This window comes from Parasteatoda tepidariorum, chromosome 5 (genome assembly GCF_982258835.1).
Source record: "Parasteatoda tepidariorum strain Cologne lab strain chromosome 5, Ptep-v5.0, whole genome shotgun sequence".
In the NCBI taxonomy this organism is placed as follows: domain Eukaryota; kingdom Metazoa; phylum Arthropoda; class Arachnida; order Araneae; family Theridiidae; genus Parasteatoda; species Parasteatoda tepidariorum.
Window position 1 is genome coordinate 112625168 of NC_141759.1, and position 20464 is coordinate 112645631.

At 28.7% G+C, this 20464-nt stretch overlaps 1 protein-coding gene across 10 annotated transcripts in view; it reads right to left on the bottom strand.

Moving 5' to 3' along the window:
• Positions 1 to 381: 381 nt before the first annotated feature.
• LOC107449579 (muscle calcium channel subunit alpha-1) overlaps positions 382 to 20464 on the bottom strand; it is a 201325-nt gene continuing 181242 nt past the window's right edge. For 7 of the 10 annotated variants that reach the window (XM_087164834.1, XM_087164828.1, XM_087164830.1 and 4 more), the window contains 4 exons: positions 11047 to 11336; positions 8224 to 8336; positions 2900 to 3423; positions 382 to 1358 (listed from right to left, as the gene is read on the bottom strand). In XM_087164834.1, the coding sequence (XP_087020960.1) occupies positions 3109 to 3423; positions 8224 to 8336; positions 11047 to 11336 (718 nt within the window). In that variant the 3' untranslated portion in view covers positions 382 to 1358; positions 2900 to 3108. Of the gene's footprint in view, positions 1359 to 2899; positions 3424 to 8223; positions 8337 to 11046; positions 11337 to 18556; positions 18706 to 20464 lie in introns of those variants that run through there. The other 3 variants (XM_087164832.1, XM_087164831.1, XM_087164837.1) reach the window with 2 other exon arrangements.

Sequence of the window (20464 nt, forward strand, 5' to 3'; positions counted from 1 at the left end):
GATTTTTTATCATTGGAAAGTTGCTTTACAACATAATTGCAACGTTGACAAAAACTTGATGCTTTCATAAAAACATATTGTGCAGTCATTAATAAAAACAGGTATTCTTTCTGTGCTACAAATAAATTTAATAAAATTTTCTGAAACTTATTTTTCTTTATACAAGCACATCAGAAAAATATTTCTCATGCTTTTATTATCATAGAAAACACATATTAAAAAAAAAACCTAATTTTGATGCTTGAATTTAATATTTTATTTTCATTTTAACCTGATATAATTTATATACTCAAACATTAACTTAGATTGAAACCAGTCTTTTGATGCTCTGGTAGCAAACTGAAAACAATGGAATTTTGTAAACAAAGAATAAAATAAAAATAAAATCAGAAAAAATGTTTTATTTAAACAAAACATTTATTAAATAGATTATAAATAAATGAGGAAGAAAGTCATAAAATAAGGAACAGCAAAAGAACAAAATATTTTTTTTAGAAAGTAGAAATAACACACATGATTAAGTAAAATTGCATTAAGTAACACAATTTAATCATAATCATCAATAATAAGAGTAAAACATATTTTTCAATTACATGATTCTTTTCTTATTAAATCATGTAAATTAAATACTTTGCAAATTACTAACATAATTTTTCCAGCGGTTTTAAATATACCTACTATAATATAATATACCAATAATAAACCTTTTATTAAAACACAGAAAAGTGTAAGATACAAAACTTAACACATATTTTAAAAGTTTCTTAAATAAATACTTGATTAAAATTTGAGAAATAAATATATAAAGTTAAAAATACAATACAAACAAGAGATAAAAATATAAAATCTCAAGAATAGTTAAATGGATGGATCAATTTAATTTCTTTTAACTTTTTAAATCAGTTGAAAAAGTTGCTTCAATATGAATGTAAAAACATTTCCTTATGAAATTAAAAAAACAAAAACATTATTTAAGTAACAAAACATTTAAAAATTTCAAGCATGAAATACCCAGTGCTTTGTTCAACAGATTAAAATTAAAGTTGATTCATGAGAAATGAAAGTAAGTAAAAACAATAATTTTCAGTTGTTTATTTTTAAAAACTGTATCAACAAATAAAGAGTAAGAACTGAATGTTTAACTTCTTCAACTAAAAAAATTAATCAATACAAAGCTGATAGATTTTTCATTTATATATAAAAAAATAACAGCATAAAACATTTTCATTAATAAATAAGAGTGACAGCTTAAATAAATAGGCAATTCAAATCAAATAAGGAAAAATGTTCTTCAAAATACTACTTTTTAACAAAAACTGATGAGGTGTAGCAAAGGATTAAAAAGATCGATATTTGTCCTGTAATAAATAAATAAAAAAATTAGTTTGCACAAAATATAAATGGAAACTTAACAAAGTGTAGATGAATCTAGAACAGATTTTAAATTTTGTATACAGAAAGTAATGATATTAAAAAAGTGAGAGCTTTTGCATTACACTTAACTCAATTAAAAAGAAAATAATTAATGAAAAATCGGTGTGGGGAGAGAGAAGTTATCGACAATGTCAACATTCTTCTATGTAAAGGTACCCCAACATAGAATCGAGTTAACATGCCTTATATACTAGTGAATTGGAATTTTATTTTTGCAGTGGTAGACACACTACAGTACTCCCCCACCAGAATTATAGCTGCGATAGAATTCGATGAACGGATACCACCAGTTGAATCATTGTTGTTTTGTGAGAAGCTGGGAGAGCAGTATTAAGATCACCGTACTTTTGAGTACTGATCATGGAGATGTATAAAATTCACGATTGTGGTCACTCCTGTGTTAACTTTAGCAGTTGAGTGTGTACGTTGTGTGTGATCGAGACTGAGAAGTAACAGCATGAGGAGGACAATGTTATAGTCACAAGTAGCAAGTCAACTGTTCACCGTGAACCATCCATCGAAGTAAGCGTGTTTAAATCATAGCGGCCGTTTCTGTCAAGGCAGGCGTATTCAGATCACATCCGGGTCACTAGTGGGTGGGAAGTGTTGTTATCAACAATGTCAACATTCATCTATGAAAAGGTACCATAGAATCAAGTTAACATGCTTTATATACTAGAGAATTGGAATTGTATATTCGTAGTGGTAGACACACTACAATCGGCAATATGGTGTTCCGACAGATTTGAAAACAATGTGGGAACTTTAAAAACTTATTTACAAAGAGTGGATCACTCTTTAATATAATATAAATCATCAAAACATTGTAAATTTTCAGAAATTATGAAATTTTACATCAAATTAATTCTTGAAACGATTTTTCAAAATGTTAAATAGAACAATGTGAAACCACGCTTTTGCATAATACGAGGTGAAAATCGATATGGAAAAGAAAAAAAACTCATTTTGGAAAAGGGAAAATTAAGCACTTTTTAAAAACACCATGAAAAAAACCACCTTTAAGGCCTTTTAAAAAACGAAAATTGAAAATAAGCACCTTCAGGTACTTTTAAAATACGCTATGCACCCTGTTAAATGAATTTCATTATTGAAAGCAATAAATTTTCACTTCTCTCAAAATGTTCACAAAATATGACTGAACACACAAAAAATTAAATTAACATTAATGGGTATAAGCTATTGATGCCTCTCTAGAAAAAATTATTGTATAAAATTAAAAAAAAATCATGCTACCCCTAGAAAAAGTATGTTTATGTGTCCACTTTTTTAATTCAAAATATTATTTGCAATAATTAAATAGCATATTTGAAGCCGGGCCTTTGAGCCATTAAGATTGAGTCGCGGTACACGAAAATCCGATGGTCGGGTCAAAGGTTATTCAGGGTATTTTGCATACTGACATTCATTTTTACAAACAATTAAGTAAAAAAAAAATAATCATTACCTTTTCTGCTCTAGTGGCTCTGCATAGTGAAAAACTTGATAAAAAGAAATCCATCTTCAAAATATACATACAAAAACAAAAGGGGATGCCATTCCTTCCTCACAACAGAAAACAATGTATAAAAAAGGCACTGGCAGAGGGAGATAGATTCCCCAAGTGAGGACGGTATTCAGGCTAAACTGTTTTGATCACTTTTTGAGCAAAAACTGCTATAACTTTGTGTCTCCAAAACTTTGTTTGTCCCACTGATTATCTGTGCGATAGTTCTGTTGGCTGTGGGGTCTGTCGTCATTGCTTAAGCTCATAAGGAAGCCTGGATTTTGTTCGAATTTTGGCGGTTGGCCGGGATCGTTGTATGGCTGGTACAAATAAGGATTGCTGTTATGACGCTCCGCTTGGAGAAGACGATGGGCTGCACGGTCAAGCTCTTCTGGGGTGAGGTTGATGGCTTCTGCTAGCTCTCGCTGAGTTGCCTTTACGAATTCAGGATCACAGTAGCGTCCCAAACCCTGCTCCTGGAGGATCTGAAAATGAAAAATATATTATAATACAGTGAACACTCACGACAGCGATATCCGATACAACAATAACTTCCTTTATTACGATAATGTTCCCTGGTCCCGACGGACTTGCATACGAATTAATGTTATTCATCTCTCCATATTGGGACACTTTATGAAGCAAATAAACCCCTGTAAAACGATTTTTTTTCCAACTTCATTATTTTCTCCTTTTATTATTGGTTATTAAATAATGTAAAACACCTTGTTTTATCATATTTGCCATTTTTTCAGTCTTTTCTGACAAGAGAAGTTTCACTGCTGATTACTTATGCACTTATCTTATTTCTTTTCACCACAGTGAATGGCTTTTGTATTCAGATTTCAATACCCCATCCCCGATGAACATAGACCACCCCAACACCTTCAATTCTTAGAATTGCCTCCCTTATCTCTTAAGAAGTCACAGATGTAACATTCCTATCTGATTTCATATTTAACCATAATGACCACTCTGCAAATTAAATTTTTAATATATATACTTAACATTAAAAATAAAAAAAAATCTTATTGTGTCCCCAAAGTATGCAGGGCCTATATTTATTGGGTCCCCAAAATATTGTTGTAGCAAGGTTTCACTGTAGTAGTAAAAAACAATGGCTCAAACACAGTCTAAGACCATTGAGACTGAACCACCCCGAAATGGTCCTTCTCATCGATTAAGGTCAAAGGAGCATAACGAAACTGAATGCAAACTTGATTTTTTGTGTTTATCATAATATAGTTGTGATAAACCAGGGATGAGAGTAGTCAGAAAGTAAAAAAGAGGAAATCCAAGAATATATATATAAACAAAAATTTGACAAAAAAAGTGCGATTTTTAAACTTGTAAACCATATGATTATAAATCCCGATATGAGGCTTTTAAATCACGTGAATATGAAACTCTACATCGAATTTAAAAAATGCGAACATACAAATCATGATGCGTAATTTTTAGATCAGGATGCATAATTTTAAAATCGCGAGATATTACAACGGCAAAAACGAATCACGATATTGGATTTTAAGCTCGCGTATCTACATAGGGTTTTAAAAGCTCGTAAATACAAATCGCGATATTGGTTTTTTAAATCTCGTAAATAAGAATCGCAATGTACAATATTTAAATGGCCTGAATAAGAATCGCAACGTTCAACTTTTAAATCAGGTAAATACGAAAATCGATGATTGATAATAAAATCGCGATTTTAAAAATTCAAGAAGACAAAACACGATATTAGATTTTTAAATCTCGTAAATACGAGTCATAATGTACGATATTTAAAAAGCGTAAGTCAGAATTGCAATGCGCAACTTTTAAATCAGGTAAATACGAAAATCGATAATTGATATTAAAATCGCGTCAATAAAAATCGAGATATTCGCAGAGTCTGGACTTGGGATTTCTAAAAGGCTTGTTTGAATTGTTTTTTGTTTACACAATAAATAAAAATTTACAAGATTAATTGAATGAGCAAATAAATATTTTCACCGCAAATTCACCTCTATTTTTTTCCCGCTTTTTTTGTTTGCTTTCACTCCAGAATACAAGAAGCAGCGACGTCTGAATTACGAAAATACGAGCTATCCCGCTGACGGATAAAAAACACGGAAAATCTTATTTTCTGTGCGTGAAATCGGAGAAAATAGCTAATATAAGTAAACATGCGGAAGGGTTAGAAGCTAGGACGTAGTTTGGATTTTCTGTTTTTCGTTGAAAATCGTAAATAAATATAATTATTTGACTTCAACGACTGAATTTTTTTTTTTTAAAAAAACTGGATATTTATAAATAAATAATAAAAAAAGAAACTTTTAGATAATCTGAGTTTTTGATAAAAAGGCTGAAATTCGAGAGACAAAAGCGAAAAAAATCTCATCCCTGTATAAAGGTCAACCAGTTTTATCCCAAGGAAATGATTTTTAGAGAAACTTCAGATGGAGGAATGAGGACTTCAATAATTTCGCTCCGCGGAAAATTAAATTCCTCATAAAATATTTTAACTTGTGCAAATAACAATTTCAGCGGAAATTAGCGGAAAAAATGGAAAAATCTGAGAAAAAGCGGAAATCCGCGAATCCGCGGAAGAATCTCATCCCTGGATAAACACAAAAAATCATAAAACATACCACTTATAACATCCCACATAGTTTCCCTTAAGTAACTTTTTTTTTCTTTCAATGTTTAATATAAGGATTCACTTATGGTGAATATGGAATAATTTTTTAAAGCATAATAATAAAAAATTTTGATTTATACAAAACTTCATTTCAGTTTTGCAATTTTCAATAAGGTTATGAAAATTTAAATATTACATTTATTAAAATTTTTTGGTCCAAAAGAATTTTAAAAATTGAGGCATGTTAACAGACTATTGACTAGTGAAATATGTTAGAACTAATTACTAAATTTATATCTCTGTCTGCTAATAAATAAAATGATACAAAGAATGACTGAGTGCCGAAATAAAATTTTTTGATGCTTTTTAACTGATGGACTTCTTGATGGTAATCAATAATTTCATCATGAACCAGTATATTTTATGATAGTAACCATCGCCTCAATGTAGGATGATGGTCCACAAAAGAATAAAAACTTGTTTTGATGGTTTGTTCATATTGAACCATCAGAAATTTCCATCAAAGTTTCTTAGAAATCAAATGTCGTAACGATCATGAACCAACATCACCCCAATGTAAGAATTCGGACGGATAATGGTCTAACATAAAAAAAACCTGAATTGTTTTGATGGTATATTCCTGCTGAACCAACAAGAATTATTAATAAATCATCATGGAAATGCATTGTTGAACCATCATGAAAATTTCCATCATAGTATCATAGAAATTAAATGTTGGAATGATCATGAACGACCATCATCAGGAATTCGGCCTGATTTGATGGTCCAACATAAAAAAAAAACAAGTTGTCTTAATGGTATATTCCTGAGAACACACAAGAATTCAAATTAAACCATCGTTGAAAATGTATAGTTGGAACCATCATGGTCTTATCACGAATCATCATGGATTGTTGGTCTATGAGAATCAAACTTCTCTTGATGGCTAACCATCATAGTATTAAAGTATCATTTTCCCTCATGGAATGATGAAAGTTTGTGGACATATCAAAAACCATAAATGCACAATGGAAAATGTTGGATGATTGTAACCATCAAATGATGTTGGACCATTATGAGTTCAACACAAATCATCAAGAATTTTGACTTGATTTGATGAATTGAATATAGACTTTAATGGCATTAGAGCAAAAAATGGCTATACTGCAGCAAACATAAATGTAAAAAAAACCTCTCGAATAGCAGATAGATTGCCAACATGGATAGGAAAAATTCCATTAAATTTTACGAAATATAAATTTGGTGATAACTATTGTAAACAAACCATCAAACAAAAAAATAAAATAAAAAAAGCACTTTTTATAAAAGCTATGCATGGTTTTATTTAGCGCTATGCCTTCTGTTAGGGGTGGCGATATAATAAGTCTATTGATGGGATAATTATTCTGTTACAATATAATTAGAAGAAAACAAAGAAATAGTAGTTTCATTATGATTTTTAAAGATAAGTTCTCAATAAAAAAAAAATCCAAAATTTTTATATAAAGTGTTTTAGAAAAAATGCTGAATTCTCTCCAAGAATAAAGAGGGCAGGGCACTTCCTCGCTGAAAAGGACACTTTGAGTTTTGAAAAAGCATTCACTTAACATCGTAAATATAACAATATGTATAATATTATGTAATAACTGAATTTTATCTTCAACAAATTTCTCTCTCAGAGTATTCTTTGAATGTAATTCAAAAAGTAATTCTCTCTCATTATCAATATAAAAGAGAAAATTTGTAGTTCATAAAAATAATTAAAGGCATGCTAAAAAGCGATCTCATCTCTGTGCATATTTTCTTTTCAAGAAAGTAAACTATCAAAAAATGATAAGTTGACAAACTTGGAATTTTTTTTTTTTTATAATTTAAACTTTAAATTAAAAGAAAAAGATCATTAAAAGGTGTATTTTTTTTTTTTAAAAAAAAAGGTATTTATTTAAACAATAGTTTTAAATTTTAAAATCACTTTAGAGTTTATTACTAATCCCTCAAAAAAGATACTTATAAAAATTTAACCATTTGAGAATAATCCTAACAAAGTAAATATTTGCACACAGAATCAAATCCATAAACAAAGATAATTTTTCCAGCGTGTAGTTATTATTTAAACAGTAAATCAATTTACTTAAAAATGGAATCAGAATTTAAAAAAAAGGCAGTGTTTTTAAAGGAAGGTGGCTTATTTTTACCAAAAGGGCATATCTATTGGGATCAAAGGGCAAGCAAGGAGGGGCCGCATTTCAAAAAACACTTAGAGGGAACGCTGAAAAATGTTTCATTTAAGCAAGAAATCTGTCCAATATGAAAAAATATGTAAATTAATTAGACTGAAAATGTTGCAACATATCTTAAAATATTGATATTTTCTGAGAATATTGCAATATTAGTCTAAAGCAAGCAAAGCTCATTTACCAAATTAAAATGCCTTGATTCAAATTTTTCTATGCCTATCTCCAAAATTTAATTTTTTAAAAAAAGTTTTAAAGATGTAATTCATTAGGAAAGATCAGTCAATACATAGAGAATAAGGGCCAGATGTTGTTCATTGCAAGATATGACTCATATGATGCAATATATGACTTGTCCTCGGGAACATGTTTCCTTTCCTACACATTTGGGTAGACGTTTGAAGTACTTTTTTTACATTAGTACTTACTCTTCCCACCAGGTTTTCAGCACTCCCAATAACTTTTTCATCCGGATTATATTTTTGCATATGATTCGTCGTTGCATCTATACCATTCATTTCTGGTTCATATTTACTTTGACCTGAAAGGATCATAAATTAAATATTTTCTTTTTTATTATCATAAAAACAAGAGCACATTGAAACATTAATCACTTTAGAAAAAAAAAAGTGTTTAGCTCCGAGCAAAAAAGTGAAATTTTCTTATGACAAACTTCAGAGGTATGATGAGTATAGAAATAATAAATTTAATTTGTAGGGATTAAAATTTCTGACCGTTCTCTTGACTTAACTATTGTGATTTCGTTTTCCAGATTCTGGCTATCCATATTATAATAATCAGTCAGTCAAAAAAAAAAAAAAATACTTCTTTAAAAAAAGAATTTTCATGTATTTGATAATATCATTTAGGTTACAAAAACATATTTTCTCTGAATAAAAAAACATATTTTCTCTGAATAAAAAAACATTTTTTTGAGTCACAAAATATGAGGGGGTTACAGCAATTTAGAAAATAGGGTCCATTACGTTTTCCCCTATATCGTGAGAATTTTTTAAGCAAATTAAAAAATCTTTGCCAACAATTATAAAATTTGTTTATTCGAAGAAAAAAAATTCCATATGTGAAATAATTTTTAATTGCTTACTATTCATTGTTTTATTTAATAATAGTCAACACATTTTTGAATTAAAAGGCACACATATATTTTATTACACTGCTTTAAAGAATATAATTTTAAATGGCGAAAGTATAAACTCTGTGTGCAATCGGTTGCACAGTTTCCGAGTAACGAAATTTAAAAAAAACTTGCATATTTAAAATTACAACTTTTTTTTGTATACTTTCAAGCAAATACAGTGAAATCTCACCTTACGGACACTGCTACAAAATGGATGCCACTCATTACGGACAATGAGTTTAATTACTGATTACGGACAATTTAGTTTTGATGTAATTCCCTGGAATATTTCCTTTGAATAAACTACTATGTAACATCTCTGTCAAAGGGGATTGTCATTTATGCCTCGAAACATTTAAACTGGACACCTATGTTTCTAAATTTAAGATATATATATGTATAAAATTATAGAACAATGAAAAAAAGGGATAAAAAGAAAAATAATAATAAAAATAAATATTTTTATTATTTTTCTTTTTCCCCCTTTTTAATTGTTCTGTAATTTTTTCCATGTTTTCTCTACAATTTGAACTTATTTTATGAGTTCTACTTACTTGCAGTTTACGCACAGTAAATAAAACTTGTTTTTCTTAATTTTCTTTGTGTTCTCTTTCCTTTTTGTATTTATTTATTATGATATATATATATATATATATATATATATATATATATATATATATATATATATATATATATATATATATATATATATATATATATATATATAGGGGAGAGTCGGGTACCCCCGCCCACAGTCAATTTCACATGTATAGAATATTTTTTCAAGTCAATGGGCCATCGGACATTAATTGTTGTATTAAAAAAAGATTATTTTCAAAGTTTCAAGTATTTATGCAGCTGTTAACATGGTAAACAATAGTTTTGAAAATATTTTGAATACAGTAGTCATGAAATTACGAAAAATTGGCTGAATGTTTCGATTAAACTTCATTTCAATACTATAAAAATAACTTTTTCCATACATACAGCATTAAAGTATGTACTCTTAAGTTTAATTTGCGCAAAGAAAGAGCTTGTATGCAAAAAATTGTTCGAGTAATTACAAATTTACAAAAAAACTGGATTTCGGGTAGCCCCGCTCACATGAATGTCGGGTATCACCGCCCAATTTTATTTCGTCGATAAATGTACGGTAGCAAAGATTATTATTTTATTGCTTCAAATTTGAATGTTATATGCATTTTTAGCAACAAATATATGTTTTAATATTATATGAAGCATAAATTTATATATTTAAAAATGAAAAATTAAATATTTTTAAAATGTAATTGATATATCCAAATTAAATTTAATATCAAGAAATCATAAATATTATGATAAGCTAATTGCTTACTTATTTATTTTCACTTATTTGCGAACGAATCAATCTACAGAAGCATTTGAATGCAATCAAAATGCAAAGTGAATTTGTAATTTTATAAGAAGTATTCTATATTAAGTTTATAAGAGGAGATCAACCAAATAAGTTCATATTGAAAAACAACTATTGTTATTAATTATTGTTACTTAAATTAAATTATTTTCGCTAAATATTTAATATAAATATATATTAATATTATAATATATTAATATACATTAATAATGATAAAAAGTATGACATTTGTTGTTATTAAATGATAGAATTCACTAAAAGTATATAAATATGTAATAAATAAAATAATTTTGTGATAAAAATGATAAATGAGGTTTATCTATTGTCAATACATTAGTCATTCTCCTTTACACCTGAAAAAATAGCCAAAAAACACAATTTTTGTAACTGGGCGGGGCTACCCGACACATTTTGAAAAGAGCTGAAAAACATGTTTTTTTAAATTTCTATTTTTTTAAGTTTAACTACTCTTTTTCTGGTTTATTCTTTTTGCATTATTCAATTAGATGATAAAACAATAGAAACATACAAAAATTTTGATTATTACTCAGTATTATACAGAAATATAAGCAATACTCCTTAAGTGAGCGGGGCTACCCGACTCTCCCATATATATATATATATATATATATATATATATATATATATATATATATATATATATATATATATATATATATATAACTGTTGTATTTTAGGTGTTATTGTAAGAGTACTAACCATGATATGAAGCTCTGTGTGTCGGAGCATGATGAGGAGGTTGCTCTTGAACTCCCACTACAGCTAGAGCTGGGAGAGGTGAAAACCTGAGGGATGCAGAAATACGAGACATGAAATTTCGGTCAGCAGGCTGGGGGGAGTCTCCAGGAGGGGTGGGGGTGATTATTGGCTTCTCATGACTAGCCTGTTTAGTGAGACAAGGGAGACGGAAGGAACCTCCACTTCTCAGGAAACGGCGTGGAGGCGGGGTGGGAGCTCTGTTTCGGTCGTCCGAATCCTCGGAGGACAGGCTTCAGGAAATGTTAGGAGGAGAAAGAAGATTAAATAACACACACAAGACTGTTATACATAATTGAGTGAGTAACAAACAGTATTTTATTGACCAAACTAAGAATATTAATTGTATGGGAAAAGATTAAACATAACGAAAAAAGCACACAAGTAAGAAATAAACATTTACAAATAAATTATGTAATGATGATTAGTATACAGATAAAATTTTTAGAATTAATGTTGCAGCTTTTGACCTACAAGGTGCAGGAAGTGTTGGAAGGTCTTAAAAAATATGCTTCAAACTAAGCATACAAAAATCGGTACCAGCTGGAGCATAGATCTAGTTGCATGTGTACGAAGGTCTATGTAAAGCAAAACTAAATGGATGGTAGAAGGCAAGAGGACTGGCAGGAGTGCTTGAAAAAAAGAGACTTGGGGTCTTATGTGAAGAGGATAGAGACAGAATTTAAAGAGATCAAAATTTAATAAATCAGTAACACGTTCACTTTTCCAAAACAATTACTTACGCTAGTTCTATTAAGTAGATTCTAGTAAGATTCTTACGCTAGTCATTGGCAAGTTTATTTCTTTGAAGACTGACTTATTGTTTTCACTCAACTAAATACTAGACTTTAAATGAATTCAGTCATCTATTAATTCTAATTTAGGCAAGGACTTAAATGTAAGTTAAAGTCACAAGTTATAGTAACCATTCTAAATTCTAATAGATCTGAATTCTCAAACAGAAAAATGACAGAATTTGAAAAGGTAAAAAAAAAAAGAAAAAATAACATGAGATAAAGTGTAAGCACAGAGCAGAAAGGGATCAAAAACTTTATATGAACAGTCCTTCAAATGGCACAATGAAGAATCAACTTCGTGATAGGTTGGTATGATGAGATATGGTGGCATGGGTGAGGCAGTGAGGCATTGGCTGCTCAATCCATATAACAAGAAATTACTAACAGCCTGATTTTTGGAAGTTGCCGAGTAATTCATATTGGTTGTTTTTTTCCTTTTTTGGGACATAATTCATGTTTTCTTTTCTTTTTTGTTCACTCATTCCATTCAGTATTTTCTTACGAACTTGGAATGATAAACACATTTTAGCTTGTGAATTCATTTTTTCTCCCTTCACAAATTAGTAGAAGATTCACATTGAATCTTATTTTAAACATAATCTAAGAACAAATGATGCTGAACAGAATATGTTTCAAGACACCAAAAATTTTCTTTTGAAGGACTGTTAATCATTCAATTTGGAAAATATACAATAAAATTCTGATGCAATCGATTCTAACAAATAATGAATAAATTACCATTAATTTTCATTAGGTATTTATTAATATTTTATTTCATTCACAAAATACATATTCATTTTAACTACTAACTTTTTTTTAAACTTATAAATCAGGATAAAATTTATAATTTTTTTCTAAGGAAAGTTCTTCTAAAAAATTAAAAAAACAAGTTTTCAAATTTTTTTTAAGAACATCACATTTTTAAGTTTTTTTTTAATGGTTTTCAGTGGAGTTTTTTGTAAAGAATTTTTTGATCATCAACATCCTAAGCCTGATGCAATGAATTCCTTTGCACTGTTTGACAAGTAGAAAGTGCATAACATTTTAAAATATTAATCAGTAAACTGGAGATATTTCCTTCTAACATCCACCATTTTAATTATTAAATAGAAGTATGATACCATGTGTATTAATTCAAACAAGGGGACGCACACTGAAATGTTAATGTCTTAATAATGTTAACAACGCATTTCACACAAACTCTTTATAACATTATAAGCTGCACAAAATGCATGCAAAAACATTATCAGTTATGCAAAACAATAATTAAAAATAGAAGTTAGAAAAACAGCTCATAGTTTGTTATACATATTATTTTAAATAAAAAAAATTTGGAACATATGCAGTTTTTCATTATTGGGAATAAAGAAACACTAGCAAAGAAACTATTTCATCAGTTATCTAACCAGATTTCTCCAAAGGAAAATCTATGCACTAATCAAATTTATAGGACATTGATGTGAGAATTTCTCTAACAGTTACATAAAGCTTCCCAACTAAACATTTTTGATTGTTTTCCATTGATGGGCCAACATAATTTTTATAGTAACTACCGATAACCACGAACCATTATATTTTTGATGGTAAACATAAGTAACCATCACTCCAATGCAGGAATTCAGACTGATTAATGATGGTCCAACATAAGAATAGCAACTTGTTTTGATGGTTTGTTCATGTTGAACTATCAGAAATTTCCATCATAGTTCTGTAAATATCAAATGTCGTAACAATCATGAACCACCATCACCCCAATGAAAGGATTTGGATTGATTTATGATGGGCCTACATAAAAAAATTGTTCTGAACCAACAAGAATTTCCATTAAGTCACCATAGAAATGTATTGTTGGAACCATTGTAGATTATTGGGTCCATGAGACTCAAACTTCTCTGGATGGCTAACCATCATAGTATTAAAGTAGCATTTTCTTTCATGGAATGATAGAAGCTTGCTGGCATATCAAAAACCATGAACGCATAATGTAAAATGTTGGATGATGGTGACCATCAAATGATGTTGGACCATTATGAATCAAGCTGAGACCAACATAAACCATCAAAATTATTTGATGGGACCCTCAAGAATTTTGTCATGGGTTTACACTTGTACAGGAAAAAGAATAATTGTTCACCAAAGGACTTTATTTTTGAGATTTTGTGAAAATCATTTTAATTCTTTTTCCCCAAAAATACAATACCAATCATATTAAAATGAAAATTTGAGCTTATTGCACAATAAAGAGGCAAAAAATTTTTAAATAATTTTTTTTTTACTAAGCATTATTTACAAAACCATTTACAGATTAATAACAGTGGTGTTTTTTTATCTTAGGGAATTTTGTGAAGAATACATTTTTAAAATGAAAAACATTGTGAAAGATCAATCTTTAAGAAGAAAAAAAATTTGAGAGGGGGGCTTTAAGATCCTGTAAAAAGTATATTTTGGCAATAATTTGTTAAGGTCAACTTAATGGACTGGAATTTTGTGATTGACAGATCCATGTTTATTATTATAGTAGAAGAATAAAAGTGTTAACTACAGTTACGAAAAATCTTTTAAAATAATAAAATATGAAAAGATTATTTGTGTTATGTTTTGAGAAAATGATTAATTTAAAACAATAAGATAAAAAGGATTAAAAAAAAACAATTTTGTACAGGGGTCATAAAATCTGTGCCCAACTGTCGTTGTTTCAAGGCAACAAATTTTTCTTTAGTGAAATCTGACTAAACACTAAGGATTAGTTTACTCTTAACTATAGGGCAAAATTAACAGTGACCAACAGCCAATGAACATAACGAATGATGACTAAAAAAAAATGTCTGCAAGGCGCCACTCTTTTCTTGAAAATGTGGCCCCATAAAGTTTGTTTATGGCAAGAACTCCCCCCGCCACTAAGTCTGAGGTCGTCTGATGCTATGAAAACAAGAATACTGCATTTCAAGGAGGGTAGCATCTCTTCACTCTAGGGCTAACACCAAAGAAAAAGATTATCTTTCTCTGGATGAACCGAGACAAAAACCCGCCCTAAACAGCGACCCTACACCCCTACTTGAAATAGCTAAATATCGTTACCACAGTCACTGCCATGGGACCAGACGAAAGGCTAGGGAAGTTCTTACTTTAGACAAACTATACGCTACGAATATTTCATAATATTTTGAAAATTATTTCCTGCCTGTTTCTTTCTTGATTTTAGAAGTAAACCCTGTAAAGTTGACCCTATATTGAAACATTATTAATTTCCACAGTTTTTCTAATCATTTAAAATATAATATGAGAGAAAAAGTGGTGTACTATAACTGTCTAATTCTGCCCTAAGAGAGAGAGAGAGTGTGTATGAAAGGGTGCATACTCAGTGGATACAGAGTGTATCATCCATGGTGCAAAAAGGTGCACTCCTAAGGAGACCGTGCTCCCATGGCGTGCAATGGAGTTATCCTCAGATGAACCACGGAAGGAGCGATGGCAGACAGGGAGGATGTGCGACAGGTGAGGAATATTAAGATGCATATCGCTGACGCACAGTGTGCTGAGAAGAAAATATATTTAAAGGGAAGTGCTATTTAAATAAGGTGCATGATACAGCTACTACATCGTAAGAAACATTTTTTTAAAAAGCTGGAACCTCTTGGTCAGAAAGAAGCTCTTCTTCACAACCCTTCTCCAGGGCATTCTATTTTTGTCCAATTAATCCACTCTTAAAATGGCAAGATCCTTTTCTAGGTAGTCAACCCATGCCCTCAGCTCTTGTTCTAACTAAGTCAACATTTTTGATGGTTTTTCTATTGATGGACTAACATATTCTTGATGGTAACCATCAATAATTCCATCAAGAACCATTATATTTTTTGATGGTAATCAACATAAGTAACCATCACCCCAATGTCAGAATTCGGACTGATTTATGATAGTCCAACATAAGAATAGAAAATTGTTTTGATGGTTTGTTCATGCTGAACCATTAGAAATTTCCATCATAGTTTTTTAAAACTCAAATGTTGCAATGATCATGAATCACCATCACCCCAATGTAGGAATTCGGACTGATTTATGATGGGCCAACATAAATTTTTTTTTCTCATTAAATCACCATAGAAATGTATTATTGGAACCATCATGGACCATCACGAATCATGAATTATTGGGTCCATGAGATTCAAACTTGTCTGGATGATAAACCATCATAGTATTAAAGTAGCATTTTCCTTCATGGAATGATTAAATTTCTTCCAATAATTGATCCAGGAGTTCCCTTGTCTTCCGGATTGGGTTTAAAATTACAAGGCTATGGAGTTGAAGACTAGTAATTGTAAATCCAACATTGGGTCGTCTATTCAACTACGGTCATAAAATAGTGATTGGAAAGCCATAATCAATTAATATTAAAAATTATTCTTGACACAGACCACTTTGGGCTAACCTTGGAAGCTATAATGCAGTTTAATTTCATCAAAAAGTTTTCACCGAAGACCCGACTTTTCGCAAAGCTTGAATCAGGAGTTTCCCTGTCTTTTGGGTTGGATTCAAAGTTGAGTTGAATATTGATACTTGTAAATCAAAAAATTGACCAACTGTTTGACATTTATTATAAAATAAAATTCATTCCTATAAAAGTTTTTTTTTTTAAAGAAAAAAAAAAGGTGCAGTAGCTGTATCACACATAAGAGAAGACAAAATCAAGGAAGACAAACAAATGAAAAGCAATAATGAAACGTATTGTTGAGAACTAATCAATACTCAAATCAGAAAGAAATAAAGAAAAAATTAGAAAGATACAAAAATTATGCGCCCAACTAAAGACAGAGATAACGAAAAAAGGTCTGATTAAATGAAATGCGAAAAATAAACCAACAATATTAAAAAAAGTTAAAAGCAGAACATAATGAAAATAAATAAAAGATAACATACAAATAGAGCAAAATAATGAAATTTTAAAAGGAACTGAGTTTGGAAGCAATTTCTTTATTAATTTCATAACATTTATAACCAAATGAATACAAGAGGTACTTTAATTTGCAATAAGCCACAAAAGGAAAATTTCTCAAAACATAAAATATAAATTTCAAGCTGCTGAAGGCTAACTAAAGAGTACAGGAAAATGCTGCGGTTGCATTTTTATAAGAATTAATCAGAAAATAAAATCACACAAATTACAAACTACTACTGAAAATAGATTTGAAAAAAAAAAAAAAAAAGAATATGCCTATAATATTAAAAAATAAATTCATGGTATGTACTTAAAAATGAAAACGTTTAAGATTTGTTTTTTAATTTCCATGCAAAATATTTTTGCATAAATTAAGACATATCAAAAACTCAATTTCAGTAACAAATCATTTTATCACTTTCAGGACGGTGATTGCACTATTCTCCCCTCACAGTATAGAGTTGGCAAAACTAATCATCAAAGTGAGTTGAATCAATAGAATCAACTTACTTAGGTGATTTAAATCAGTAATTGATAATGAAATTTTTAAAAAAGATAAATATGATGCATCTATAATTTATTTTTTCTTCAAAAAAACACAATTTATTTTTTTACATTTTTCCTATAATACTTTTGTTATAAATACTGTTTCATTATAACGTTATAAATACTTTTGATTGTGGTCATTAAGAAACTACAATGAAAATGAATTACTGATTTTGTTTTATTTATTAACTTTTTTTAATGTAAATTTATCAAATTTTTAACTATAAATATAACATGGCATAACTCTGAAGTAGCAGATATTTAAGAAAAATGATTCATTATAATTTAAATCATTATAGTTATAATTTAAACTATTACACATTCCAGGATTTCTAATTTCAACTTAAAAATAATATATTTTGTGTGATGATGAAATACAGGTACATCCATACAGTATTTTTAACCCTTTAGGACCTGCAATGGAATATACTAATATGAAAGTGCCGTATTGAGATTCATAGATGATCCCGCTATGGGAGAATTTAATGACCGTGGTATTGATGGAGTTAAAATTAAATTGGTGGTAATCATTGTATTCAGTAAAACCAGCTCTAAATCTAAGGGAGAAATCAAAATACTTCAAATATATTCAATACTAATCAAAATATTTATAATTCAACTTTCAATATTTATAATTCATGATTTCCGAAAAGATTTATATTTTACTTTTTCTTCTGTTGCTTATTTTGCAAAAATAAATAAAGTAAGTGTATGTAGTATTAAATAATGCTAATGCTTTTATAATACAAGTAAAATACAGTACAGAACCCGTTATCCGGAAATCAGAAAACCGGAAAACCAAATAGCCGGAACAAAATTCGATAAATTTTCCCACCATTATAAAAAAAAAATTTTTTTTTTTCCTTATGAAATTTTAGGATTTTTCGTTCTTTTTTGAAAGATGTTTACCTTACCATCATTTTGGAAATAATCATTAGTGTATTGCTCCATCGTTTTCTCTTCTTTTTAAGATTATTTCCAAAAAAAAAATTTTTTTTAGCTGTGTTTAACAATAAAAAAACGGCTTTTTGTAGCGATTCAGAAAACCGTAAAAACCAGTTATCCGGAATAGCGATGGTCCCGATCGTTCCGGATAATCGGTTCCCTACTGTACTAAAGTTTAAACAAATGAAAAAAAATAAACAAACAAATATGAGTACATACCTCATGCAGAAACTATATAAGCATGCAAAACTAAAGCAAACGTAAGACATGCCATGAAATTAACACCAGGGACGATTTTTTAGCAATTCAGAGGTAAACATAACTTGGAATGATAAACACAAAAATTTACAATTCCTTTTTCTGAATTCTACCTACACTGAACTGAGCAAGGAAGAAAATTCAATTAAACATTGATCAATAATAATACAATATTTTCAACTAATTTATTGAAATAAAGTATTTTTACATTTAATTCACATTTTTTAAAATTTCATTAATTTAAAATATACGCAATATAATAAATACGAAATATGATAAAAAAAGTACAAAGTAGTATAATTTTACAATAGTTTTCTTTGTATTTAAAAAAAAAGAAAGAAAAAGAATGATAAATGGCAAAATGCAATAAGCCAATGAAGAATTACTATAATTGTTTAATTATATAGATGTAAAATATCTAACTGATTAGTAAAAAATATAAATAAAGAAATTATAATATTTTCAAACAAAAACTAGAAAAAGATTAAAAAAAGTGCATTAATATGAATGATAAATGTTCAAAAATAAAATGAATTATTAGAAAATTTCATTTTTTTAAAACTTAAAAATTAAGTACTTCAAAAAGATAATTTGTATACAAACAGTTTAAATTTACAATAATTTGAGACAAAAACTTATTTCACAAAAAATGTATGTTAATATGAATGATAAATGTACAAATATAATGGAACATAAAAAATAAAAAAAATATTTTAAACGAAAATATTACTAAAAAAAAGCTCATTTTGATACAAATAGTTTGAATTTTTAAAACAAAAATTTATTTAAAAAAAAAAGAGTTTATCTAATTGTCTACTTCTTTGTAATCACTCATGCTCATTTCCATAACAGTAAGTATTTGGCAAGCTGAATACTACAAGGTGTGTAGTCAGATTCCTCAGCAAAAAATAAGCACATTTTAATTACTTTTTAAGCACTCAAAAAATATTTTTAATCATTTTAAAACAAATAATAATTAGGATCTGTGCAGAAATAAAAATTATTTTTTTCTATGGTTAAGTTCGTACTTTGAAAACTTAAACCCAACAAAATGCAAAAACATTTTCAAAGACTTTACAAAATCTTGATAAAATAACTAGCTTCTGATAAATATTGCAGAAAAAATTGTGAAAAATCATGCATTTTTTTGTAATTTAAAATGACAATCCACATAGCAAAGAAAAAATCTATTTAAAAAGATAGAAAATTAAGCACTTTTACAAATCCTGAAAAAGCACATTTAAGGAGGTTTTAAAAAAAGTAAATCAAAGATAGGCACTTTAAGCACTTTTTAAAAATGCTACACACCCTGTACTAAGTATTCAGCCATGAAATAATACATTTTCAATAACGTTAGACTTAACAAAAAGAAATAGTTTAATGTAATCTTTAATTTGTGAAAAAAATACTTCAATCTATAAAACACTTCGTATAGTGTTTTTAAATAAATAAATGCATATATATATATATATATATATATATATATGAAGACATAATTTATTCCTTATCTTTTTTAATTTAATTTTTGAAGTAGTTTCTTAAGCAGAGGTATGAGGTGAATTTTTCATATTATTATGTGCTTTGAAAATAAAACTTTTTTTTGAAAGAAAAGTTTTAAACTTATTGAAATTAAAATGAACGAAATAAAAAAAGTAAATTTTTAAATAATACTGCTACATAGTTTATTACTATTTGAGGCTGTCCACAAACAATGCAGAAAGGAAGGGAGGGAGGGGCTCTGGAATAGTTTGTGACAAGGGTGAAAGAAGGGGTACAAAATTAATGAGACAATTTGCTTAAAATTAAAACATTCAAAATTATAGCATATTTAATATTGTTTTTATAACTAGTTTTCATCAGAACAAAGTATATATTTTACCAT